This window comes from Brienomyrus brachyistius, chromosome 4, assembly GCF_023856365.1.
Source record: "Brienomyrus brachyistius isolate T26 chromosome 4, BBRACH_0.4, whole genome shotgun sequence".
In the NCBI taxonomy this organism is placed as follows: Eukaryota; Metazoa; Chordata; class Actinopteri; order Osteoglossiformes; family Mormyridae; genus Brienomyrus; species Brienomyrus brachyistius.
In genome coordinates, this window is record NC_064536.1 from 21,035,800 (window position 1) to 21,063,667 (window position 27,868).

General features: G+C 47.2%; 3 protein-coding genes across 3 annotated transcripts in view; 2 read left to right on the forward strand and 1 right to left on the reverse strand.

Annotated features, from left to right (window-relative positions):
• Window positions 1–3,321: 3,321 nt before the first annotated feature.
• Window positions 3,322–8,182, reverse strand: tgif1 (TGFB-induced factor homeobox 1). Its single transcript, XM_049011221.1, has 3 exons — window positions 7,651–8,182; window positions 5,412–5,635; window positions 3,322–4,660 (listed from the first exon to the last, which is right to left on the reverse strand). Exons 1-3 carry the CDS (start codon window positions 7,664–7,666, stop codon window positions 4,172–4,174), a joined length of 729 nt encoding a protein of 242 aa, XP_048867178.1. The 5' UTR covers window positions 7,667–8,182; the 3' UTR covers window positions 3,322–4,171.
• Window positions 8,183–15,421: 7,239 nt separating this feature from the next.
• LOC125740761 (OTU domain-containing protein 1) lies at window positions 15,422–18,431 on the forward strand. Its single transcript, XM_049012388.1, has one exon. It carries the CDS (start codon window positions 16,008–16,010, stop codon window positions 17,346–17,348), a length of 1,341 nt encoding a protein of 446 aa, XP_048868345.1. The 5' UTR covers window positions 15,422–16,007; the 3' UTR covers window positions 17,349–18,431.
• A 4,441-nt stretch (window positions 18,432–22,872) lies between these two features.
• Window positions 22,873–27,868, forward strand: part of si:ch211-285f17.1 (sickle tail protein homolog) — a 120,603-nt gene continuing 115,607 nt past the window's right edge. The window contains exon 1 of the mRNA XM_049012393.1: window positions 22,873–23,106. Coding sequence (XP_048868350.1) covers window positions 23,034–23,106 — 73 coding nt within the window. The 5' untranslated portion in view covers window positions 22,873–23,033. The remainder of the gene's footprint in view (window positions 23,107–27,868) is intronic.

Genomic DNA, 27,868 nt, shown 5'->3' on the forward strand with positions numbered 1-27,868 from the left:
ATACGCGCTGGTGACGACCAGCGTGTGCGTGGGTGTCCGCGCGCGCGATGATGTGCGTGCGTCGAAGTGCTTCCTAATTTTGCAGATCCGAGTCGGCTTGTCTTCAGAATTAATAACCGAACCTCATTCGCATCCTGTAAAATAGTACTCCACCCGCACTGCTATCCATGTGCGTGCAAGAAATGCAAGGTGGCAGGAGAAATCATAAAGACATTCTTTATAAAAGTAGATCAGAATCTTATTATTATTATTTTTTTTTTTTTTTCATTTTTTTACCGTTTTAACTTTGCTCATTATTACCATGGGCTGTTTTTATTTTGAGTGTAGGATACTATATATATAAATATAAAATCATTTTAAATATATGTATATGAATATTTATCGCTATGTAAATATTTGGTCTGGACACATTTATTAAGATGAGTTGGCTAAGATAAAGCATATACAGTGAACCACGTTGCATAATAAATAAAGGAATAACAGTGTGATAGAGGTTTCGAGGTAGGGGAGCCGTCGGATTACACTCTTGGACTCCATATACACATAGCCTACTGTACATAAAACCTCTGTTCCCTGTAGACTTTACATGGGTGTGGTCAAGGTACGGTCCCAGCATCACTGTGACATTCCCGGTCTTGGGAATCCATCATTAAAAATACGTTTCCATTCATTTTCCGAGTCAGGATTAGCCCCACAGCAGTAGATTTGATAGAAAGTGGGAGGATATGTAAATCTACAGGTGATGATGCGAGTGTTTTAGCTGTTCCCATAACGCAGGCGCGAACCCGACTTCTCAAGTGTAAATCGTTTACACCTGAAGGTTGTCACCGGTGTTCCGGCTTCGGGCTGCATGCAATTTTCGGCATTTTGCTGTGACCACGACATATCCCGACCGTGCACCTGTTTCGGCGACACTTCCGACATTTAATCCGCTGCAGATACCGCCTCCACCAGTCTTGGAGCCGGCTGCTCGCTGCTTTATCTGCGTTAAAAAAACGTCAGAATCTTACATACGTCTATCTCTCTTTACCCCACTGTAATCAGCCTTAATTTCTAATGCGATTGTTGAGCACAAATCAGTCTCAGGGCCAAGAGGATGTAACGTGAGGGATAAAAGGCACTACATGTGTACATAACTAAGCAATTCACAGGAATCAGTAACTGGCTTGATTAAAATGCACCGTCTTTTATAAGATTGTTTCCACTCTTTCCCCTCCGTTTTATTTACACCAGCCCTTCCTAGAGTGTATGCATGTATATATGATTAGAATTAAAACCGGGGTTTTTATAAAGTGGGATCCCTGGCTTTATATCGGAAGGACCACGCTGGCGGATTACCCAGTCATTTTTGCCTTCCTCTGTACCCCGTAATACACGGAGAGACACTATAATACCCCTGATTACCGTCCCGTCTCCTGTTCATAGCTCAGCGAGCTAGTATGGTTGAAAAAAAGTTAATGCTACACGTTTGGAAAACAGATGAATAACACTCCATTGCCGAATGTAAACTACCACCTTATGGTTTCTGTGTGTTTTAAATAAGGAAATAATCATGACTTCAAAGATTATCACTGGTTTCCTTGGTAGTTTAGAACAGCTGCAAACTGAACTAAAATATCATGTGGAGTATTTCTCTTCTATTTACAGTTTTTTTCTTACATGTTTTAGAATCAAGCCGTAGGTGAGATGATTTGAATTAATTCGTTTCGTAGCAGCAGGAAATGATCGGGGAAGCAAAGCATTGGCAAAACAAGGATTTTGTGACAATCGAGGGAATTTTATGAAAATGGTTTGTGTATAAGCAGATGAAACACATTTAAAAACAATATTTGTAAATATATAAATGTTTCTCAATGTAAAAATAAATAAAATGTTTAAACACATACACATCTTGCATTGTGGTACATGTTTCACAGGCTTGCATCTTACGGTGAAAAGTTCGAAGGCTCCGAACTGCATTGGATAATAATGACCTTTTTCAATAACCCGGCAGAATGTGTCATAAGATGGTTAATCCAACCCTGAAAACACTTCGCACTGATTATTGGGCATGATCACACAGTGTGTTATCTGGTACTGGGTTGTGCATTAGATTTCTGACCCTGCTCTTTATGTGTGGAGTTAGGCGTAGTTCATACTTTACTTTCCATATGCCGTTACGGTTCCCAGTGTACATCACTGCATGTGATTTTGGCATCCTGCCCCCCCCCCCCCATGTACTCATCCCTGTGCTTCCTGGAAAAGGCTGGTGCGTTTTCTGAGCAGAAATCTTCCAGTATGGGGGGGTTCCAGAGAGCAGGGAGTGTGCTCCTTTTAATTCACACTATTCAAAAATGAGACACTTCAGAATCCGAGATCAAGGCTGTATCTGATATAGATTGTTTGGGTCTTTCTGCACAACCTGGTACAAGCAATAAGCAGCAGCTGCTTCCAAGGGTTAGTGTGCATATAAAACGCTATATACAGCTAGAATTGTGGTGCTGTGGTTATGGATTCAGCCTGAAGGTTTCTGGTTCTAGACCACTCTGCAGAATATAGAACCTGAATCACTCTTGTAAAACAGCCGGCTGTAAAACTTGAAGTCGCTTTGGATAAAATCTTGAAATCGATTTGGAAATATGAATGTAGGCCTCTAGTGCTCCTAATATATGAGACAGTGGCTCCGAATGTAGCAACGTGGCTGCATGTCTGTCCCTGTTGAGACCGGTTTGCTTTAGGTACTAAGGTTTCCTCCTTCGGTCCAAAGACATGCGGTTACATGACTGGTGTCTGAATTGCATATAATGACTGTTTGCCCTGCGATAGACTGGCACCGCATCCAGGGTGTCCGTACCCCATGGGCCTGGATAGGCTCCAGACTCGACGCTGCTGTACTGGATAAGCAGTTCTGGAAGATGGATGGATACTGGCCTATATGGTGAGGATGAGGTGGGAAAAATATAGCTATGGGATATAAGGGGATCTGCCATCGTGCTGTCCCCATCCCGCAGGGCCCCTCGCGTTCACCACAAAGCCAGGCTAGCAAGCGAGCTTCCGTCACGGTCCAGGAATGCCGCCGGTTCGTGTGCAGGCACGCCGTACAGCATCAGTCCCGCTCGCTGGGTATTTGGCGAAATTGATGCCTCCAGCGCGTCATCGACGGGAACGAGCGTCTCCCTAAAAGTGACGCACGCAAACGCTTCGCGTCCCGCTGTGTCGTACCCCTCGTTGTCACGGACACTTTTGCCCCATCCCATGCAGGCAGGAAGTAGGTTTGCTGAAATTAAAGCCAGGCAGAGTTAGTGGAGTATGAGAGAGAGAGACAAGCGCTGAACAGCAGTGTTTGTAGAAAACAAAACTTTATTTGAACAATCGAGTGACCCATATTTGCCATGGACATTGCACAGTATGAAGATAGGAAATCACATGTTATACACAGGGTCCATTTCATAATTCAATACATTTTTGGTGGCAATATGAAGCCACAACACGTCACTTTAACCAATGAAATTAGTGTTTACTTTCCAGTTCATCACACAGGTGCCTCTTATTGGACTCTGGTCAGTGAGGGGGCAGGGCTTCTCCTTGGCACAGTCATTGGCTGTCGCTAAGCGCCATGACAACTCAGGCAAAGCACGGAACTGCTGCTACACGAACCACCTGACTGAGGGAAGGACGTGGGAGGTAACCACTTACCGTCTTCTTAAAAATGTCAAAAAAAATAAACAGCTAGAGTAGTGATGGGGCGTGACGCAGAACAGCTAGACGTCTCTAAGAAGCGGAGACATCGATTTGCTCTGCAGGAGGGCAGCACGTGATGGGACGGCACTCCTCGGCAAATAAGTCCAAAGAAAGTTAGTTTACGAAGGAAGGAGCAAAGTCAGTAGAAAAAAACGTGGTTTCCTTTCATGGAAACAGAAAGAGTTTCGCAAGACTGTCTCTATTTTTGGTCCTCTGTGTGCAAAAAGATACAAATTACATATACATATACAAAATAAAGGTTAAAAAACGTCAGGCAAGGCACCAAACTGTAGATTATTTTTTTTTTAAGAAAATCCTTATCGTCGTCATATCAAAAAATAGAAATGATCAGGCTTTTGTGGTTTTTTTTTTTTTTTTGGTGATGGTGATGCTGGTGTTTTTGCGGTCAGTCTACCGGCATCGCCCCGGCACCCGGCTCAGGCACTTAGCTTCACTTGGCCTGTTGCAGTTCCGCCCGCATTTTGAGGGCCACATCCACCAGGAGCTGGAAGCCGCTGAAATCCTGGCTGAGATCCGGCGGCGTTGGGGGAGGGGTGTTAAAGAAGCCCCCCTGGGGACTGGCGTTGCGCTCTGCAGGAACCCCCTGGACGGCGGCTGGGGACGGCAGGTCTGTTCCCTCATCTGTGAGGCGTGGAGGTGCAGTGATGGTGGTGTGACAGATGACCGACGGCCGGGGCGGCAGAGACTCCGGTGACAGGGGCTTCTGACGGGTGCTGCTTTCGAAGCCAGATGAGTGAAGTGGACCTTGGTCCTCCATCTCCATGGCGACAGGCCTGGCAGGGGGGGAGCTCTCCGCGATGGCTCCCTCCCCGCTCTTACTCCCCCTCCGGGATATGGTGAACTGGTTGGGGTCTTTGCCGTCCTTCCGCAGCATCTCCGGGAGCAATCGCCGGCGGGCATTAATGAACCAGTTACACACCTACAGCATCCAAAAACAAGATGGAGCAGAACCTCAGTCGGCCAGCAGGGGCAGCGGCGGGTAAGGTTACGAACCCGAGCCTCACCTTAATTGTCCATCAAGGTATATCCCCTCAAGAAATGTTTACAGGTTTAAGGTACTTTAATTAGCGGTGTTAGCTAACGCATTACCTAGCCCCTGCTACAACCACGCATCAAAGACCTTTCATCAAAAAAAGTTAGTATGCAACATCTCTCTTCCCCATGAAAGTTTCGCTTCCACAAGCACATCCCGTTCCTCGTTTGAGGGCCTGCCAGATGACGGCGGCCCCCTCTCCTCCACGAAAGGTCAGTCCGCAACATGTGGCTATGTCACCTGACCTCGTGCACAAGCGTGCTGGCGTGGAAATGGTGAGGCATAGGAGTAGTCTGGGTTACACGTGTGTTAGACGTGCAAAGGGCTATATTTAAGGCCCCGAGTGTAACCCACTGCCGCATGGTAATAATAATAATATACCAGGTGGGAACTCCTGGCCAAAAACTGTGCCACATTACATGGGAGATACTACATTAAATGTGTTTGATGTTCACCCAGGAGGCTTCATAACACCCGCTATCCCTGTCCCCACTTGTCCCCTCCCCCAGCAAACAAGTAGCGAACTCCACCCTGTGTTACACGATTCCAACGAGAGTGTCTGCTATCTGTTCAGGAGGACTAAGCACACAAATGCGGGAGGTCAGTTGTGGGGGGGGGCGGCACGGCGGAGTCTGACCTGTAGTGTGGAGAGGTGGGTCTGCCTGGAGAGGATGGCCTTCTCCTGCTCGGAGGGGTACGCGTTGTAGCGATGCTCATATAGCCAGTCGCGCAAGATCTGCACGGATTCCTTAGGCAGGTTGCCGCGGCGACGCCGCTTGCCACTGCCCCCACTGGCGGACAGGTCCAAGGGCGTGTCCAGGCTGTCGTCGTCCTCCGTCTCGCTGCCGGACGGCACCACCACTGTGAACGGGGCAAAAAAAATGAGGGGGGGGTGTGGTGTGAGAATCAGGATTTAGGGAGCAGAGAAGAGGTCAAGAAGTACCTGTCAGGGAGCTGTGAGGTGAGAGAGCCAGCCCCCCCCCCCCCCTAAGTTTATTTTGTAAAAAAAATTCCCAATGAACACATGCAGAACAGCTGCCACACCATTATAACAACAACTGTACAAACTGCACACAGTAAGCAAAAATCTAAGCAGCTAAATATTACATTCGAGTGATTTCTGCCGTTAGAGTTTAGCAAAGTCCAGGTGTGCGATGATTAACGAGCTGCTGAGGCGCAGGCCGTCGGCAGCGCACTTAATCCCGTATAAACAGCGAGCGCTTCCTCCCGTCTGAGGCAGCGCGGCGCCCGGTTAGGCGGCCAACGTGCCGGCGCTCGGTCGCGACGCCTTTGAACCGACTGAAGAAGCTGATGCATTTCTATAAAATTTTAAAATCTATTTTTTATAAATTTAACACCGTGAGAAGAAGTGAATTAAGTCGCTGGTTTAACGTTTACAAGCCCCCCAAAAAACAACAGAAAAACAAAAAGACGTTAACTAGAAACGAAAAATGTTATTTTAGTATGTCTGGTTTAAATACTAAAACCACATTATTACAACATTTAGATATATACATCGAGTATGTATTTTTTATTTTCCACTGAATATCGGCATTGTATTGTACAACACAAAGGGTGTCGTGTTAGTATGTATTTATATTAAACAGGATCTGACAGCTGAAGAAGAATGACGTCAGACCACAGGGCTTGGAGGAAAAAAACAGACAGAAACCATAACGCCACCCGTGAAAAACCCCCACACGGCGGCTTTTCAAAACATCAAACCCTCATGAGTGGGGGGGGGGGGCACTGGGGAGCCCATCTGACAAAAGCACCCAGACGCGCTTTTCATAAGGGCCCGGCCGCGTCACCCTCCCGGGAATTCGCAGGTCCCATTACAGAGTGGACGGCGTGCTTTCCCGACCCACAGCAGCTTGTAAGTCACACAAAGCAGAAGTGCAGCAGGGCCTCAATCAAGGAGGGGGCGCACTTCCAGGACCTGTTGCAAATCAGCGCCCGTAGACTAAACAAAAGACTGTCGGTCGTAGACCCATTAAATAATAAAGAAACCGTGCGTACTTTGGCATTTTCTTTTAAGCTACAATGTGGTTTGTGAGGTTTTTTTTCTCTTTTTTGGCCGAGACACAAGCGCGTGTTTTAATAGGATACAACGTTAAAACCCGCGGAGTGCGCTGCTGAAACACGAGGTCGGGAGTTTGGAAGGAGAAAAGACGCCAAGCGCACATAACAAAGGGGGTCCGTCTGTCGGACTGCAAAGACACTGACTTCCCGGTCGGGGGGGGGGGGGACGAAGAAGAAACTCATGTTCAAAATAGACGTGGGGATTTACATCGGCGTCGGACTGGGAGCTATGGATGCCGTGTCGAGGGAAATCCCCATGATTTTAATTACAATCGAGCACTTCAGAGTCACTCCCAGCAAACGATTCCATTTAGCGAAAAATAAATCCAATGAAATCCACGCATTTGATCCCGTGTCCTCAGTAGTATGAGTAGCACTGACGTTTTCAATTGATTGCTGAATCATAAATGCGATTTAAAAATAATCGGGGGGAAAAAAAGTTTGTGGGAGAAAACTGTTTCACATTATAGTCCACGCGTATTGAAAGGCGCAGACTGTGCTCACTTAAGAAGAAAAAAAACGAGAGTAAAGGCTGAAATTTCCGCGTTTTTAAATGTACGGTATCTCAGACAGAGGCGAACGAGGAAACCAATGGATTTTGACAGCCCGCCAGCGCATGGGGAGAAAACAGAGACTGAGCTCTGCGGAAAAATGGCACACACGCCCGAACAATGAGACTATCCGATTATACGGCAGGACGGTCGGTTTCACCCCACTTTCCCCAAAAAACATTGCCAATCGACGAAGGAAAACGTGTTACACGCTTCTCGGTCGCCGTAGGCGTTCGCACCTACCTTTTTTTGTCTTCATCCCTGACCGGATTCCTTTTTTCCACGTTAGGAAAAGACACGACACAAGACACGTACAAGGTTCTCAAAAATATTCCCCCAGAAATAGTGTTTCTCAGTCCCAGTGAAAGCAGGAATAATAAAGGCGGAGGGTGCAGGGTATCTTGCTGGAGTGTATCGCGAAAGCAGGCGGTGATCATCTGCTAGAAGCGGCGGCGCATGGTCGAGATGGCTGGGAGCCGCAGCTTGAGTCGGCCGGACCCCCCCGTTCAATGTGCGTTTGATCATAAAGCTGGGTGACAGCTACCCTTGACAGCTGCGCCGCTCGGCCGCCTAAGATCCACCCACTTACAAGGAAGGGGAGCGAGAGAGAGAAAGGAAACCTCTGACATCACATGCTGATCGCTGGCACATTGTCGGTGCGCAGCGTGCTTGCGCTTGTTCAGAAATTCTGTCGTTTTCTCCATGAGGGTTTTTATTTTTTTTCTTCTCAGAAGATGTCAAGAGATTCTGCTTCTGGAGTGTCTGAGAAAAGCAAAACTCGGATCTGCCTCTCTCCTTGCTAAACCCAGCTCTGCTTAGGCGTCGTTGCGTGGGTGTAAAACAAAAACATGATGATGTTTTGACATGTGTGGCCAATGTCTGGCCTTCTGGGCACGCTGGTTTATCGTAATCGAAACAAAAAATGACTCATTCAAGATCGACCACGCCACATCGAGACATTAAGTGACATTAAAGTCATTTTAACACGATGAGCACTGCACAGGAAACGCGGTGTTTTAGACTGTATGTCCTAAAGCGTCCATGTGATTAAGATTAAAATGAACAGGTCCAACATGTAACCACGGTTTAAAGTCTCGAAAGCACATAAACACCATGCTTTTGCTTAGCTTGGCCGTTATTTATCTGCAGGGCTAACATTGATTGCATATGAACGTCACTCTTTCCTGGCGTCTGTTCAAATGCCATTGTACATATATTTGGCGTTTGTAAACGTAATGGCAGTACCGTTGTGGCTTCGTATTTTATACTTCATTAATGCACGTTAGCATTTGTATTGCATGAATGAAAAAGAGACCACGGTGCTAATTTTTGTGCTTGACGTTTGTCGTTGCGGGACGGGACAGACATAACAGTCAGTAACCGAAACTAAACCCTTGAATCTTTCGCAGGTTGACAATAAAGACCGGCGCGGTCCCGAGGAGCATGCACTATGACGCAAGCACGTCTTTATTATGCGGCGCTGTAAACCGAATTTGTAACTAGACGGTTCTCAATAACGAGGATCGTTTTGATATGTCGCACAAGTAATATTATGAGCCCGAATAAATAAGAATGGAAAATATAAAATGTAAAAGGAAGCGCGTATGTAATGTCTTAGGCAATGGAGGTAAAAATGGTCTAAATCTAGCCTAATATAGAGTTCCGACAATGGCAATGATAACCCTGCACTTGGAAAGGCTAGTGAACTCCTGTTGTGAGCTCTCCCAAACAATAGGAGAGCTCATTAAATGAGAGTCGCGCGGTAGCCTTTGCTGAAGACTAGATGACAGCAAGACGCGATTCTTTCAGCTGAAGTACAGTAATCGTGTGTAGGATTCCTCTCATCTGGCGTCAGCCGTCATCTGGCAGCTGTGGCTGGCAGTGCTGCCCCCTTGTGGAGGCTCGTTTGTTATCGGATGGCATTTTGTTACTGATGTTCTCTGGACCGTGCACACTTAAGATTATCTTAAAAATTATGACAGATTCCTTATCTAGCGAAATGCCAGGGACGGTTTATCCAAACTGTGAAGATCATCTACGCCCCCCTTTTTGTAAATGTTAATTGTTAAAGTAGGTCAACAAGTTACAAAAATCCCACTATATAAATGCCAGTGTTTATTTCTATAACCTCAGAATATCCCATGTCATCTGAACAGTGGCCAAATATGTCACATCATTCATTCCTAGTGTAATTTCCCCTTAGGGTGAGTATTGTTCAAATGGGCATGTTTTGATAATTTGTTTTCTGGAAATATGTACAGAATCATCTCAATGTCATGAATCCCAACTTGATACCATTCTAAATACATTAATGCCTCCTAAGCACCATATAGAAGTGAAAATAAAGTATTATTAAACACATATATTAACTACAAAGGTTAACTGTCCCATCTTGCCAGATGTCCCATTTTAACTGTATTCACCTTATGTGCACAAATTGTCCAAGCAAAAACCTTAAATGCGTGAATTTTTAGACAGTACATTAGATAATTGGAATTCATAAGACTAAATTAAACCATTTAATGGAAATGTAGAATGCTTTCTATGCTTTGGGATACTTCAGATATCCATCCATCACCGTAACCGCTTAATCCCAACTGGGGTCGTGGGGGGGGGGGGGACCGGAGCCTATCCCGGGAACAACAGGCTCAGCAGGAATCAACCCTGGGCCGGCACCCACACATCACAGGGCACCCACACATCACAGGGTGTACACACCGCATGGCACCCACACACCGCAGTGCACTCAGACGCCGCAGGGCACCCAGACGCCGCAGGGCACCCAGACGCCGCAGGGCACCCACCAATCACAGGGTGTACACACACCGCAGGGCACCCACACACCGCAGGGCACCCACACGCCGCAGGGCACTCAGACGCCGCAGGGCACCCAGACGCCGCAGGGCACCCACCAATCACAGGGTGTACACACACCGCAGGGCACCCACACACCGCAGGGCACCCACATGCCGCAGGGAACCCACACGCCGCAGGGCACCCACACATCACAGGGTGTACACACGCCGCAGGGCACCCACACGCCGCAGGGCACCCACACACCGCAGGGCACCCACACACCGCAGGGCACCCACATGCCGCAGGGCACCCACACGCCGCAGGGCACTCAGACGCCGCAGGGCACCCAGACGCCGCAGGGCACCCACCAATCACAGGGTATACACACACCGCAGGGCACCCACACACCGCAGGGCACCCACATGCCGCAGGGCACCCACACGCCGCAGGGCACCCACACGCCGCAGGGCACTCAGACGCCGCAGGGCACCCAGACGCCGCAGGGCACCCAGACGCCGCAGGGCACCCACCAATCACAGGGTGTACACACACCGCAGGGCACCCACACACCGCAGGGCACCCACACGCCGCAGGGCACCCACACACCGCAGGGCACCCACACGCCGCAGGGCACCCACACGCCGCAGGGCACCCACACACCGCAGGGCACCCAGACGCCGCAGGGCACCCACCAATCACAGGGTGTACACACGCCGCAGGGCACCCACACGCCGCAGGGCACCCACACGCCGCAGGGCACCCACACACCACAGGGCACCCACACACCGCAGGGCACCCACACGCCGCAGGGCACCCACACACCGCAGGGCACCCACACGCCGCAGGGCACTCAGACGCCGCAGGGCACCCAGACGCCGCAGGGCACCCACCAATCACAGGGTCTACACACACCGCAGGGCACCCACACACCGCAGGGCACCCACATGCCGCAGGGCACCCACACGCCGCAGGGCACCCAGACGCCGCAGGGCACTCAGACGCCGCAGGGCACCCAGACGCCGCAGGGCACCCAGACGCCGCAGGGCACCCACCAATCACAGGGTGTACACACACCGCAGGGCACCCACACACCGCAGGGCACCCACATGCCGCAGGGCACCCACACACCGCAGGGCACCCACACATCACAGGGTGTACACATGCCGCAGGGCACCCACACGCCGCAGGGCACCCACCAATCACAGGGTGTACACACGCCGCAGGGCACCCACCAATCACAGGATGTACACACGCCGCAGGGCACCCACCAATCACAGGGTGTACACACGCCGCAGGGCACCCACCAATCACAGGGTGTACACACGCCGCAGGGCACCCACCAATCACAGGGTGTACACACACCGCAGTGCACCCACACGCCGCAGGGCACCCATACGCCGCAGGGCACCCACCAATCACAGGGTGTACACACACCGCAGTGCACCCACACGCCGCAGGGCACCCACACGCCGCAGGGCACCCACCAATCACAGGGTGTACACACACCGCAGTGCACCCACACATCGCAGGGCACCCACACACCGCAGTGCACCCACACGCCGCAGGGCACCCACACATCGCAGGGCACCCACACACCGCAGTGCACCCACACGCCGCAGGGCACCCAGACGCCGCAGGGCACCCAGACGCCGCAGGGCACCCACCAATCACAGGGTGTACACACACGGCAGGGCACCCACACACCGCAAGGCACCCACACATCACAGGGTGTACACACACCGCAGGGCACCCACACACTGCAGGGCACCCACACACCGCAGGGCACCCACACGCTGCAGTGCACACCCATCGGGTTGAGGTCAGGATTCTGTGCAGAGCAGTCAAGTTCCTCCATGCTCATCCATGTCCTTATGGACCTTGGTTTGTGGATTGGTGCGCAGTCATGTTGGATCAGGAACGGGCCATCCCTAAACTGTTCCCACAAAGTTAGGAGCATGAAATTGTCCAAAATGACTTCGAATGCTGCAGCATTAAGGGTTCCTTTCACTGGAACCAAGGGTCCAAACCCAATCCCTGAAAAACAACCCCACACCATAATCCCCCCCTCCACCAAATTTTACGGTTGGCACAATGCAGTCAGGCAAGTACCGTTCTCCTGGCAACCACCAAACCCAGACTTGTTCATCAGATTTCCTCACAGAGAAGCGTGATTCGTCACTCCAAAGAACATGTATGCACTGCTCTAGCCTCCAGTGGTGGCGTGCTTTACACCACTGCATCCGGCGCATTTGTATTTGGTGATGTAAGGCTTGGATGCAGTGGCCCGGCCAGGGAAACCCATTCCATGAAGTTCTCTACACACTGTTCTTGAGCTAATCTGAAGGCCACACGAAGTTTGGAGGTCTGTAGCTAATGACTCTGCAGACAGTTGGTGACTTCTGCACACTGTGCGCCTCAGCATGTGTTGTCCCCGCTCTGTGATTTTACGTGACCTACCACAAGTTGCTGTTGTTCCTAATTGCTTCCACTTTGTTATAATACCACTAACAGTTGACTGTGGAATATTTAGTAGCGAGGAAATTTCACCAATAGACTTATTGCACAGGTGGCATCCTATCACGGTACCAGGCTTGAATTCACTGAGCTCCTGAGAGCGACCCATTCTTTCACAGATGCTTGGTTTTATATACCTGTGGCTATGGAAGTGATTGGAACAACTGAATTCAATGATTTGGAGGACTATCCCAATACTTTTGGCAATATAGTGTATTTATTGATAAGGATTTACTATATTTGTAATAGATTTTTATGATTATGTTTCCCACATTTTAAATTAATTTTGTTTACGGACATTGTTTCTAAGCAGATCTTTCTCTGTCTTAGTGAATCTAGAAATATAAACGAGGCAGTACCGGTAATAGGCGATGGGCGAGCATCTCTGTCGTGAAATTGGCTGGCAGATCTGCAGCCCCTCAGAAGATGGCGCCCTAGGCGGTCGCCTGTGTCGCCTATAGGACTGAAACGAGGTCTTGGTTTAGTTCTCTTTTTCCTTATGAAGACTGTTTTCTATAACGTATGTTACTATATTTGGGCAACAAATTGAGAACGAAGAAGATCGCCCTGGTAGCGAATTTGGTATGATGACACACGGCACATCCCGCCTTTGGTCCTTAGCGACGGTGTTTAGTGGTGTTTCACCGCGTGTTAAGTTACTCACGTCGATATAAAACCAGGTCCGTTCTCGCTTTGTCGAAGGTGACACATCGCCCCATCGCCGGTTGAAATGGAGACCGCAGGCATGTGACCTTTACGCGGCGTGCAAACGAGGCGTGTAATGATTATTTAAAGGTTGTAGCTCTCCGACGAGTTGTCCGTAGCCTACGTGTGATGCCACTTGTCTTACACATGTTATAACTCTCCTTTTCTAACATGCCTTAGCCAATAAATATGTACACACTTGATTATTATACATTTAATTATTTTCCCTTATTGTCTTTTACGTTCTTTTTTCTTTCATAGAATTCGTATAAGCCTACCTGTATATAACTACAAAACATAGTTACAACAGGCCTTAATTCTTATCAATCAACCCATCTTCTGGGGGGTTAAAATACATCTATATAATGTTACAGGTGCCCTATGCTTGTTTCCTTTTGGAACATTGAATTTCCCTCAGTCGAAATGCCTTTTGACTATAGTGTGACCAAATTTCTGGGGAAAAATTCTTAACTTATGGACGTGAGATCCCAAGAATGTTGGTCGAATCACTTAAGCTAATGCTGGTCGAATCACTAACTTAATGACGCCGCATTTCCAGTATCACATGGTCCAGAAAACATTCCACCACCCACCCACCCGTCCATGTGTCACTGACATTGCGGCAGTGTAATCTTTGCTTTTCTTAAATTCCTGCTAAACCACGTGACTGTGGACAGTCCAAGCCATAGAATCTGCAGGCTAAAGCTGTTGTTGCGGGTTTCCACCGTGATAAGTTGCCGCTCTTAGGTGCTCAGTGAAATGCGCGTCACCCTGCAGGTGGAGCGCATCACACTCCCAGCGCCGTTCATCACCTCTGCCCTGGGCAAACGCTTCTCCCTCCCCGAGTCGCCTACCTTCTCCTAACCATTTTCTCCCGGTCTCCCAGATGTGCACATTTATCTCAACAACTAACGACAGTTCAAAATAATGATAAAGATTCATTCTTCCCTGTTATTCTTCTTTTTCGATATTATTATTAATTATCCATCCATCCATTTTCCAAACCGCTTATCCTACTGGGTCGCGGGGGGTCCGGAGCCTATCCCGGAATCGATGGGCACGAGGCAGAGAACAACCCAGGATGCGGGGCCAGCCCATCGCAGTTATTAATAATAATAATAATAATAATAATAATTATTATTATTATTATTGCTGTTGTTAGATGACACGATGCTTAGCATTGCTGCCTCACACTTCTGGCGTTGTAATCTGCCCTGTACGTGTGTACTTCGCATTTAGACTACATTTAGGCAGTTTGCCACATGCTTTCGTCCGAAAAAAACATACACGTGAGAAAAGCTTGGCGTTAGAGAGCAGTTTGGGTTAAGATCATCGCGCCACAGGATTTGAAGCCCTGACCTTTACCGTCGGGCTGCCGAGCTACACACTGCCCAGTTAGTATGGTAACTCTGCTTAGGCTAATTGATGTTTTGAAATTGCCTGTATAGTGTTTCATTGTGTTATGTATGTGTCCAAGTTACTATGGACTGGCATCCCATCCAGGGTGTACCCTACCTTGTATTCTGTGCTATCGATCGTGTCCGGGATAAGTGATTTGAAGATGTATTAATTATTATTGTTGTTGTCGTTACGCCAGAGCGTATGGGTTACCTATATGACATGAGTTTGCCTTATCAGTTTACCTGTAACGAATTCCCCTTCACTAAAGCATTGAGTAATTTAACAGAACATATAACTAAGGGTTGTGCGGTTTTTGGAAACATCCCGCCTCAGTAACGTTTCTGTGTCCCAGATGGTATGAAACAGCAAGTAATTCCCTTGGAAAATTTAGTTAATGATGTGGAATTTAGAGGGAACTGGACTTCCATATATGGGTGTAAGCGGAGTGCTTCTGTCGAGTTTTTTTCCTTCCTTTTTCCCCTGTTCAGAATTCATTACCAGTTTTTGCGGCACATGTGATCCTATTCATTCGCTCACCACTTGATTCGTACTATTAAGTAGTATGAAAGAACTCAGAGTGTGGTTTTCCTTGTGTAATTGCAGCCAGCGGTACTGTTTGCCAAGGAGAAATACTCTGCGATTCTTTAAAGATCAATCTTCTGGGGCATTTTAGTTTTACTCATGCCAACCAGAAATATTAAGACCAATAATGTCGGTTCAAAGGCGGGACTTCCTTAATCCTAAGGGCCAGTGTAGTTTCCTCGTTTGGTTTGTGTCTGATGCGTAATTAGATCGCCGAGATTTGGCCAGTTTCTGGATGTCTGAGTCCCTCTCGCCTGGTTTGTTTTCATGAACCGTAAGCGCGTTGTGAAGCATTAAATAGCTTCCCCTCAGCTTCTCTCCGATACTGCGGACTGGGATAGGCGCCGGAGGTTCTACCCTGGACGGAGATCCTAAAGGAGAGGCTCCGGTTACATTTCCAGCGCTATAATTAGGGAGAACTCGACGCTGACGCAAGATGGCTAATGTTGGATCCTCACCGTGTATCAGCGGGAATTAGAGTCTGACTTAGTGACGGATCTTTGGGGCATCTGCGTCTGTCGATGGAAGTGTGTATTTTTGCGCGTTTTCATCATTTCGCATTGTAGCCTCGCTGCTTACATATAAAAGGAACGGCTCTGGAGATGCAGCTGTACAGCAGTGCATTGATACATTACCCTGGCTCTTCCTGCAAAGTTTCGATCCCCATTTCAAGTGTCACCGATCAGGTACCTACGAGTACGGTCACCAGCGTCTCTGTGATCACCAGGACTGACGGTCGAGGTGGCATCAGGCGTACGGAGGATCAAACAGGAGGGAGTGTATCTGTGGAAAACATGCCCGAGCTTTCCTGCTACGAAGCAGTGCCCAGCAAACCAGCCCACTACACTTCAACGGCTGAGATCCTCGTAACTCGCCCCAATGGAGTTGAGCGCTCCCTTCCTATCCACGTTATCGTGGGGCCGAGGAACAAACTTTCGTCTTCCGCACAATTCCAACGTTCCCAGCCGTCGCTTGTCGACATAAAGGGCCCGTATGACCCAGACGGCCAGCTGATCGAGAACTTCGTGGGTGAGATGGAGGGCGGGGTGGACGCGCTGGACGAGTACCGCAAAGTGCTGGAGAACAACCTGATTAACATGGACAAGACGTCGGCTGCGATGCCGTGCAGAAACGCTGCCGGTGTGGGGACGTTGGACGGCGAAACCGGAGAAAGGACGCCCCCTGGGATAGGAGTCACTCAAGATCGTCTCGAAAACTTGGGACGCGGACTGGATCCTCGGGCATCAGAATTCTCCGACCTTCTGGATCCCAGAAGGAGTACAAGAACCGTTCAGATAGCACGGCCAATCAGGGAGGAGGATCCCGAAAGTGCCGGGGAAGGCAAGCTGGAAGTGAGCGATCGGGTGACGCACTACCTGTCCGAAGTGGAGCGTCAGAACCAGTATCTTAAAGACAGACAGAAATATCGGTTCCACATAATCCCTGACGGTAACTGCCTGTACAGGGCTGTCTGCAAAGCAGTTTTTGGCAACCAGTCCATGCACAGGGAGCTACGGGAGGAGACTATGCACCACATAGCCGATCACCTGGAGGCGTTTAACCCCATAATCGAAGGAGACATTGGGGAGTTTCTGATAAATGCCGCGCAGGACGGGGTCTGGGCTGGATACCCAGAGCTGCTGGCCATGAGTCAGATGCTGCATGTCAACATACATCTGACCACTGGGGGCAGTTTAGAAAGTCCCACGGTGTCCACCATGGTGCACTACCTTGGCGAAGAAGACGCTTCCAAGCCCACGATTTGGCTGAGCTGGCTGAGCAATGGTCACTACGACGCCCTGTTTGACAGATGTTTGCCTAACCCGGAGTATGAGAGCTGGTGCCGACAGACTCATGTCCAGAGGAGACGGGATGAGGAACTTGCCAAATCAATGGCAGCCTCTTTGTCCAGGATGTACATTGAACAAAATGGTTCCTGCTGAAGAAATATAATTACGACCTGAATGCACTGTATTGCATCGCCTTAATTTATTTTCTTAGCTGAATTTCAGTTTGTCTTTCATTTCATGCTAAGCCGCAACAGGTTTCGCTCCGACTGTAAGTTTACTGCTGTATTTGTTGTTTTCATGAGAGGAGTAACCCATTTGTATGAAGTGAACCATGAGTTTTCTTCTATGCTGTTACTAGAGTTTTATTTCTGTTGCTACTGTCTGCAGTGGTCTACAGTCTGAAATATCATGTTTAAAACCTTTATTTATCATATCCATCAAATCTTTATTTGGTCTGATTTCTGGCCTTACAATAAATTGTTGAAGCACTTAAAACTCGGAGTCGAACCGAATTGTCACAGAATAACAGTTTTCCTTATATTTATCTGACTTTAAAACCAGTGTAAGGTTTTGTACTAAGTATCTGTAGTACGTATTTTTCCAAGTTGTTTGATAGACGAACTTTTATAATGAAGATTGTGTGTTTTTTTTAACTGTGGACTTGTATTGTTTCTGAGTATTAACGGTAATTTAATGTAATATAGGCTTAATGCGATGAAATTTCCGTAATTTCCCAATTAATCGATCATTTTATCCGTACGTGTGTTTACCTGTTGCGATTGTAGGAGGGGAAACTTTATGAACCGCCATAACTTCTACGTTAAAATGTTCGTTTACAGTTTTTAATTTTCTGTTGTGTCTTCTTGTCATGTTTATGAGTAATGAAAAGTAATATACACTTGGATGGAATAAATCACCTATATTTTTACTGTATTTTGGTGCAGTGCAAATGTTTTTTTAAATGCGAGGAATAAGACGCAATGTAGCGTAAGGAGTAAAGTTAAATTATCCTATTTGAGTAATTACAGCCACCATAGACCCTCAGACAAAGATGTTTTTGTTATGAATGTTTTCTGCATTACTCGTATTTATATATTCAAGTGCTACATTCTTTTTAAAACTAATAAACCATTAAGCTGTAAGAAAAAATATGAACCAGAGGCAAAGCAGGAAAAGAACAGTAATTGTTTTAAAATTATGTTTTGTTGGTTTGGAATAAAATGATTGATCGATCGATTAATTGATTGGCATACTAATGCCCGTCCCATGTTTTAGTCGGCTGGTTTTACCGCTACTTTAAATCCGAGTTTCAAGACTCCGCCTAGTGGTCATATTGTGTAACCAGAACAACACAGAAAAGATATCCATGTAGTAACTACGGTGGCCCAGAAGGAAAAATCAGAATAACGTTAAAAACAAATTTAAAAGTCAATTCAAAAAATAAAATTATATTTCTGAAAAAATAATCAAATGAAAACCATATGCATGTATAACATGTAATATAATTTATATAATAATTACATCACACAACAGGCAATGAACAAGCTTTAAAGTAGGTTACAGGCTACCAGTGTTTCCCGACCCAGTCCTCTGGGACTCCCAGACAGTTCAGATTTTTGCTCCCTCCCGGCTCCCAGACTGTCTGGACGTAGACGTTATTCATAATGACAGTACAAACGATACAGAGACCAAAATAAGTAGAAATAATCATTTTATACAGTTTGAACTGTGACACAGAGGTCACATGTGATGCGATTTTAGCTGTCTGGTTAAGTTACAGATTTTAGTTTTAAGTACATGATTGATTCACAACTGATTATACCGACAATCTCAAAAGAGGCATACATTGGTAAATTTCCGTAGGAAGTGATAAATTTGTTAAAATGATTGCACAAGTACGAAAACTGGACATCACATAGTTAATCTGGTTTACAGTTAAACCAGCAAAATCCCCAAATATAAGAATTTTCCCTCCCAGCTCCCAGATTGTCTGGACATAGACGTTATTAATAATGACAGTACATATAGCTAATAACCATATAACCAATTTAACCAGTTTCATATAACCAATTCCGTTGTACTTGTACAATGATAATAAAGATTCTGATTTCTTCGACGACTTACACATAGATCACCGAACCAGCAATCCTTGTTTTCAATTAAAACTGTTGTAATTTCATGGTACGATCTTCATCTTTCACTCTACGTCATATATTTCATATATTATTTTGTTTACATTGTTATTTTTGACTTTTATTTGTTTTTCTCAATATTGTGCCATATAAATCATGGACGTAAAATGCAAAAATAAAAAAATAATAATATTTCAATATTTTGAAGTGTTTTCCCCCTTAAAATCCATACGAAACAGCCTTTTTGCATGTCCCTGTCCCGCTAAATCGGTCTCAACCCTTTTACACCCTTGGTCTGAACTGAATTTCTGTTTTGCTTGTTCGGATTTTTTATTTTATCAACTCCTGGCCGCCGAGGATGTCCAATTGATTGAAATACTTTCAATGTATACGCTTCTCAGATTCTGCCTGCAGGAAAATTCCCATGTTTAACTGGAGTAATTTTACTGCTACTTCAAATATTCCGTATTCGGGAGCCCTGTAAAGGGCTGGCGCCCCTTAATCTGCCAGAGCATCCATGCCCCAGCGACGTCCCTGTGCAAACGTAGGCTATAATAAATGCATAACAATAATGCCAGCAGTTCCTCTAACTTACCTCAGCAGTTTCACTGTGCGAGAAGCAATGAATAGACGCACTGATGCCATTGTTCATGGCACCACGAAGCGGATTAACTAAACGCGCGACCCATTCACCCAGCGCCAAAAAGGCGCAGCGAAATGTCCTTTACATGGACACTAAACCGGCTCCAGGGATTCTGAACAAAGTAGCATATGTGCGCCGGATTGGGAAGCGGCGCACACTCATAAATTACAACAGTAACGTTTCTAGTTGATGAACGAGGAACGTACCCTTTGGGGAGCATTCATCTTTTGTCCTGGTTATAGCAGCGGGGAAGCTGGGTCTTATTCCAGGCAGCCTCTGGCACAGGGCACGGGTACACCCCGGACGGGATGCCAGTCCATTGCAGGGCACATATATATTATATACATAATTGTACGAAGCTGACATTGGGTTCGAAATACACTGCACGCATAAAATATTTCGTGAACTTCTTGGGTATTTTATCTCACGTTTAAGTGGAGCATTTTTAAGACACCAGCAAGCTTAATTGCACGTTTCTGGAATACGAGAGAAAACTCTAGTACAAAAACTCCGCAACACATGCAAGGGCGCGCAAACTCCATGCAAAGCAGGACTGAAATCATTTTAAAAGAACGCGAAAATTATTACTCACCTCAGCAAAACTGGTGTGACCGACAATGTGGTTTGCAAAAAAAACAAAAAACTTAACGATTAAACGCATAAATGATTTTGGTATGCGTATATTTACGTTTCATTTACGGTATTTGCGCGTTGAGGTGTCGAATAGATCAGCGTCCCCTCTAGGTGGCGCCAGAGACACACTTTCACTGCTCGTTTACAGTAAACTCATTTGATGAAGTGACTTTTTTACCGCTGATAAATGAAGGGGCACAAACAAGTTTATGATATCTGTGTTGCAGAAATAACTCGCAGCCTTCAATCGTGTTGTTTTTTTATTATATATAGATCGAGGTTAAGGAATGCCGTGGCAGGTGGATGACAGAATAAAGGTCATATAGATAAAGTTATTCTGGAGCTTAAGGTGTTTCATTTCATGTCATCCTGTCTGGTCGCGCTGTCATGGTGAATGGCGTCTTGATATCAACAGCACGTTCACAACGTGGTCTTTCGGCTGTCAAATATGCGGTTAAAATGATCAGTTTCCCCTACGATCTTGTTAATTAAGCACGGCTAAGACCATGGAGCGCCTCTTTCCCAAATGTTCACTAATTCGTCGTTAAATTGCTGTTCACACACAGATCCTCCCACTGATGTTTAATTGGAAACGAGCTTGGTATCTGTCATGTGAAATCATTAAGTATTATAGTGCTTAAATTGTCAGTTTGAGGTTCCGATAGGGAACCCCTTTACAGAAATTAATTCTGTTTTCATTTCAAGAATGAAGAAACGATTTTATACAGACCCATAATGTCCACTGCCAAAATTACTGACCTGTAACAGGACACGCCATCTTAAGTTTATGCTGTCATCTAATTTTTAAATGTAAATTTATCATGTCAGTGGATACCATAGTTCTAGGGTTGGCGCAAATTTTTTTTAACGTGTTTAAGTTTGAAGGCCGCTGGAAAAGGCCGCGGTCTTCTGGCAGTAGGCCACGGTCGATCACCGAGTACATATACTAGAACAGGAATCAAAGTCTTACTCCAGTCCATATCACATTCGCCTCCTTTCCCTATAATTGGGTCTTTAACACACTATTTATATACTATTAATTGCCACCTCAAATACTTGATTGGAATGTTATACCAATTGCACATTTTACGGCAAATGCACCTGGAATCCGTCTTTAAAAAGGCAGATATTTCTACCCTTGCTTGAAAATAATATGTCGACCGGATCTGATGTCTGAGTTCCACCTGGGGACATTTCTTTTTTTGGATCCATTTACGAAATCTGCAGCTTCACCACGTCCTGTACTATCAAAGCGATTGCACCCCCCCCCCCCCTCCACCCCCGGATCTGAAAACCGGGCATGTAGCTAAAATTAGCACGCCGTTTTCCCACATAAATATAACTGCTGGAATAGAGATTAGCTGCTTCAGATCCGGAGCACGCAATCTCAGTCACCATGTGAAAGGGCTCAATTATCACTCCAGCGACTGAGTCGGATTATGGGGAATTCTTAAATTCACGGCGCTAATGTGGGAGAAGATCAACTGCATACTGTGTATATTTTATCGTTTATCCTGAAAATCGCGCATATTAGAGATGTTTAAAGCACGTCTACAGTTACTTTTTATGATGAATAGGAAAAAGGTTTATTGCACAGTTGTACAGCTGACGTGCATCAGGCACACCGGCGAGTGCAGCTCCGAGTGGGGGGGCGTGGGGGGGTTCTGGTTTGTCGGAGATCTGGAGGAATTTGAACCAGCGCTGTTATGGAGTAGGAGACTTCGCAGGAAAGACCGTGCATACAGCTTCATCAGTCCCCTCTTCCTCACTGACCTTAAGTTACACCGGCAACTTAGTGCTTTTCGTCAATATTTTGAGAATTTGGAAATCACCTCGTAAGAGAAGCAAGGGCAAAGATTTTCATCGCAGTAACTTGTTTTATTTTCCCAAATCAGTTTCATGTATACGTCTTCTAGGAGGGGAGTGGACTTGGCTCGGCTATTCATTAAAGCGAGCAAAATCATATATATTATTACTATTGTAACATCGCGCCCCCCCCCTCGCAGAAGCAGCAGTTTAATATGGTGACGTAATCCCTGCAGTCATGTGAAGTTTTTTTTTTCCTCTCCTCTTGACACAAACCATCTCCCTCCACAGTGGCACTCTCTTCTCCCGAAAATGATCACGGTCGCGTTCACCCCCCCCCCCCCTCCCCGCCACACGGTCAGGTGAGCTGGGAGATGCCGTATCCATAATATAAGCGATTCCCCCACTCCAATGCAGCAGGAGACTGTCCACCGCATCCAGACGATAGGGAATAAGGGACCGGGGGAAGAGAGGACTGGAGGTAAGCATTGAGAGTAAGGGGGCGGGGGGCGGCGGTAGGAGTGAGCCGGACGTGAAGGGAAAGCGCCGCTGTGATCTTTCAACACTTCGGGAGAACTGCGTGCCAGGGATCGCTGCTCAGCCCCGCCGGGGAAGGCGCTCAAAATGTCTGGACACCGGGTGCAGTTCGCCGACCTGCCGCCCCTGAATGACCGGAAAGCCAACCCGATAATAAACAGTAAGAAGTTTAATTTTTTTTTTTTTTTTTTGCGGGGGGTGTGTTGGTGATGTTAGATGGAAAGTGCGTCCAACCTGACCTTGCAGGAATGTTCTTCTTATGGCACTTACATTTGTTCTTGGAATATTGCTGATGCCGACGTTTTATTTACAAGTGAAGAATTATAGCGAGGTTATTTACATTTATATGTGGTGCAATGAAATTAACCCTTTGAGTTCTGAACCGGTTAGACGGTGTAGTTTCCTAAATATGATCATCATCCTGTGATCGTTTTGATGCTGGGGAAATTAGCCTTTTAGACGTTTAATTACCACCTTCTTTTATCCGTCTCCGATCTGTCAGTCGTTATTCTCAAACCTGTTGAATTTTTGAGAACTGAACTGTACTTTTTGGCATCTGTAGAAGCTTATTTTTGCATGTGGTTCACTAGAGAGGAAAAATTTCTGATATTCCGATTAGACTTTTTGTTGTTGTCGGAACAAACTTAATGGGATTGCAGTATGACATGTATGGGGGTGACCTAGACTGATTGCGTTGAATTAACACAAAATTAGCTGGATTTGTGTTTCGGGTCACGTTTCATCCGAGGTAGTCAAGGATCCCCCAGTATCTTGGATCTCAAGGGTCAGAGCTGGAGGAGATGCTTTTCCACACTGCGTGGATAGCCCCTCCTCCGGCAGGTAGCGAGTCGCGGGGACTCGAAGTCGGCTTCATTTACACCTGCGTCTATTTCTGACTGCAGCCTCGGTGTTTTTCGTACAGTTAATGATACTTCTAACGGCACCATGTCGAGATGCCCTGCATTTCAGCTGCAGGGGCACAAGTAGCTGGTCTTTTAGCGTGACTTCCCACCCCCATCGCCTAGGTGTACCTCAGTGTCTGTTGCAGGATAGTAGGAGCGGCTTGTATCGCTTCCAAGTCGCCACTGCTCATGAAAACCGAGACCGTTTGTTCACCGGCGCAGATTACACACTGTCTGTCTAAACATCACCTCTGATATAGCTTCTGTTCTGTGGTTCGCTGGGCTATAGGTTATGTGCTATTTACTACTGATATTCAAACACACACAGACAGACAGACACACACACACACACACACACACACACGTAGGGTATACCTATCTTTATGGGGCCCCACTTATTCTATGGGTAAAACGCTAACGCTAACTATGACAACCTTAATCCCCACCCTGCCCTAACCATAACCATAAGTAACCAATAGGGGGGAAAAAAATCGGTTGTGGGGACCAGGAAACCTGTCCCCATAAGGGAAAAAACGGGTATTTATCACGTTATGGGGACATAGGTATACCTGCTTACACACACTCACACACGTTTTGAAGGTCGCAGTCAGAAATCTGACATGGATACTTATTGTTTAACTGCTGCCTGACCCATTGCGCTGGATGGCTGTGTCTCTCTCGCTTACATCCAGAGGACCTGCAGAGTAGGATGCCAAACTTCGCTTCTTCCTGCACACAGAAAGCTGGCAATGGGCTTTTTTTTTTTTTTTTGAGACGGTCGTGGGAGTAATTTATAACGGAGTAATTAAACACTTATAGGCTGCAAGTCAGCTGCGGCAGAAGCCACTGGCGCGCCCTGACTCCGCGCTGAGGGCTGACGGTACTTCGGGCTGCTCTGTCCGCTCTGTCCGCCGATATCTAACACATCACTCCCGCTCGCGGAACTCAAACGTGCGACAAATGCGGAATTTCGGTGAGCGCGTGCCATTTCCTCCACGCTGTTATACTGTTTTTAAGATGCGCGTTTTTCATGAACATTTGATTAGACGTACGACCATACGCTAGCACCCCCCAAATGGGATGCGCTCATTAGGAGCGCTCGGAAACAGTGGGCTCATCGCAACGGTTTGGGGGTTACGAGTCGATCCTAAGTACGTGTTGGAATGTTTTTTGTGGACAATCATAAGCTGCAGTTTGTGTGTCCTCCCTTTCTGTTAGGTTTTCGGGATGAATTATTGCATTCATCATGCTCATCGTTCAAACGGCCCTTTCAGACTGAACCCATTCATAACCGGCTCACTTGAGGTACAGCCCCCACAGTGCTTGGGACTTGAACCTATGTCCTCCCAGTTAATTTGCGGAATTTCTCATCAAGTGTAACTCCATACCACTTAAACATGTGATGAATCACAAGAGTCTACCGTGAGATCTTGATTAGGTCGGGTCTGTTCATGGTCTAGGGGACAAAGGGAGAGATGATGTCAGTCTGACCACCTCTGCAAACGTGATTTTCCTTCTTTATTCTTTTTCCAGGCAGAAATTTCTCTTATCCGTGTCTTTCCAGACCCTTTACTGGAAGCTGGACCTTCCTGGGACTGTCACCTAGAGCCCAGTAGTCAGAACGTCCATGTTTTCCTATTGAAGCACTGTTCTACCTGCTGTTCTTCCTCTGGGCACTGCCGACCTTAATCCGGTTCATGCTTTCACTGCAAAGTGGATCTCATCTGCTTGGGGGGTGAGGGGGAGCAGTGTCTGCCTTTGAGGGGTGTACCATGAGTTGAAGAATCTGCATCGCACTCCCCCCCCCCCACCACAGGCTTAATGGACCTGTTAGTGCACTGATCAAGGCCCAGTTGAGAATTTAGGGTGAACTAACGACAGCTGGCGGGTTCTTTGTGTTAAGTGGGCCGTAAAGGCATTTAATTCACTGAAGTGAAACACGGCTTGACTTTAGGGATGGCAGTCAGTAACACTGTAGTGATACCTGGGCTGCTGTCTGGAGTCTTTGGCCGGTGAGGCATGCAGTCAGGATATCTGCCCTTACATGAGAAGTGGGTTTGAGTCCCGCTGTGACCTCAAAATGTTGCAGTGTCATAGAGAGAACCTGAGTAAAGGCCAAAATATTGGGTGTGGGATGAACAGTGGAGTTTGGAGCACAGAGGGAGATCTCACTTGTGTTTTGGGGTTGGCATGTGGCTCAGTGGGTTCGGCCTGTGATGGGAAGGTCACCCGCTTGAATTCCAGAGTCGGCAGAATGATGTCATCGTTGGGCCCCTGGGCAGGGTCCTTAACCCCCAATTTCTCAAGGGACCGCCTGACCCTACTTCCTCAGAAGTGTATCTTGCTTTGGATAAAAGCATCTATTAAATAATATTTTAGGATTGCTGTCCTGTGTTTTGTATGTACTGTTATTGCAGGGTTTTTGGCCCAAAACCAAAGGCTTTGCAATTTCATCCATTAAAAGTGTCAAGTTTTTTTTTTCTTCCCAGTGTCCGCTAGTGTGTGGGAGGGTGGTTGGGGTTGGATCCTCAGGCAGTGGGCACCCTCTACTGGACAGAATTTCAAAGCAGTGCTGAAAGGCCACTATTGTCCCTGAAGGGTAAATATCCAGCAGCATTAGGTGATAAGCGGAATGTTGGCGAGTGAGTTTGGGGTGGTTGTGTATTTTTTTTGAAGGGGCTGCCCAAATTCTCGTGCTCGAAGGTCGACCTGCTGAACGTCTTGCTTTCAGCATCATTATTAACGCAGCACTTGGGAATCAACGTAACTCCAGACAGGGGACCTGGCAGACTGGGGTGGTGGCATGGAAGTGTCACCAGGTACTGTGAGAAGTGTCTGTGTGGGGGTGCTGTGTCAAGTGACCTGCAAGCGATGTGACCTTTAAGAAGTGATGCTCCATTCCTGGGCGACTGCTGGATCTGCTGTTCCCTCACACCCCCAGGGTTGTGGGTTCGAATGCTAGCACTGAGCTTTTGAGTGCGTGTGTGATGGACTCACACCCCATCCAGAGTGGCTCTCGTTCCCTGTGCCTCCTGGTGTGGACTCCAGCCTCACCGTTTAGATAAGCACGTGTGGAATGGATGAATGAGTGCCACCTTCTGCCAGTTGAGTGGCATCAAAGCAAACTGTCAGTCACTGGTGTCTAGGTGGCAGCGCGTGGTGGTGGTGGGGGGGGGGGGGGGGGTAAAGGTCGGAGTTTGTGTTAGGGTGAGGAAGCAGCCCGACTGTCAGACAGTCTGCACTGACCAGGCACGAGCGTTGTCGGGGGGGGGGGGGGGGGGGGTGGTCCAAAAATAGCCGAGTGCCACTGTTTCTACGTTGCAGTCTAAGATGACATCCTGTCTGGGAGTCGGATGTGGTTTCCAGGGGAGACGGCAGGAAGGTTTAGGCAGATGAAAGGCCGAGGCTTGGAGCTGGGTTTTTGGGGGCGGGGCATCCAGAAGAAGCAGTTCGGCGGGTCTTTCTGTCACTAACTGGGGTTCGAACACACACCCATGTGGCTCTCATGCTGTCCTTTACCTGGCTGTTGAGCGCCTTTTCTGAACTCCTCGACTACGTAACACCTCCTGCTTTGTATTTCCCTGGCAGGTGTTAATGTGGGATCCCATCACTCACTGTGATAGGCTGGTTGTGTCGGGGGGGGGGGGGGGGGGCACAGCTCAATGTAGTGACAGTTCATAAAAATATCCTGTAAGTGACTGTGATATTAAGCTCCACATGAAGTGCCAGACAGACCTTTAGAGCAGCTGCGTGCAAAATGGCAGAGCGGTTAAGGCGCTGACTAGCAACCCATAAGTTCAGATCCCTGTAAAGGCGACTGTTGTACATCTGTAGTTATCAGATCCTTGGAGTGTGTAACTCTGTCAGTTATGAGCTGTGTTAACTGGCTAAGTTCTGTCTTAGGGCATTAGAGGATGTTCTGAAGACGAACGATAATGTCAGTTCTGGGGGTCTATTTCATTCCTTTGGATAGCGAGCGTCTCATGCGAAGTCACTGGGGATCTAGCACTTCTGCATTCG

Excerpts from the sequence above, each read along its gene's own strand:
- LOC125740761 (XM_049012388.1), top strand. The coding sequence starts at position 16,008 with ATGCAGCTGTACAGCAGTGCATTGATACATTACCCTGGCTCTTCCTGC.
- tgif1 (XM_049011221.1), bottom strand. Across the intron at positions 4,661-5,411 it reads CCCACCTCTCCACACTACAG|GTGTGTAACTGGTTCATTAA; the intron begins GTCAGACTCCGC and ends TGGATGCTGTAG.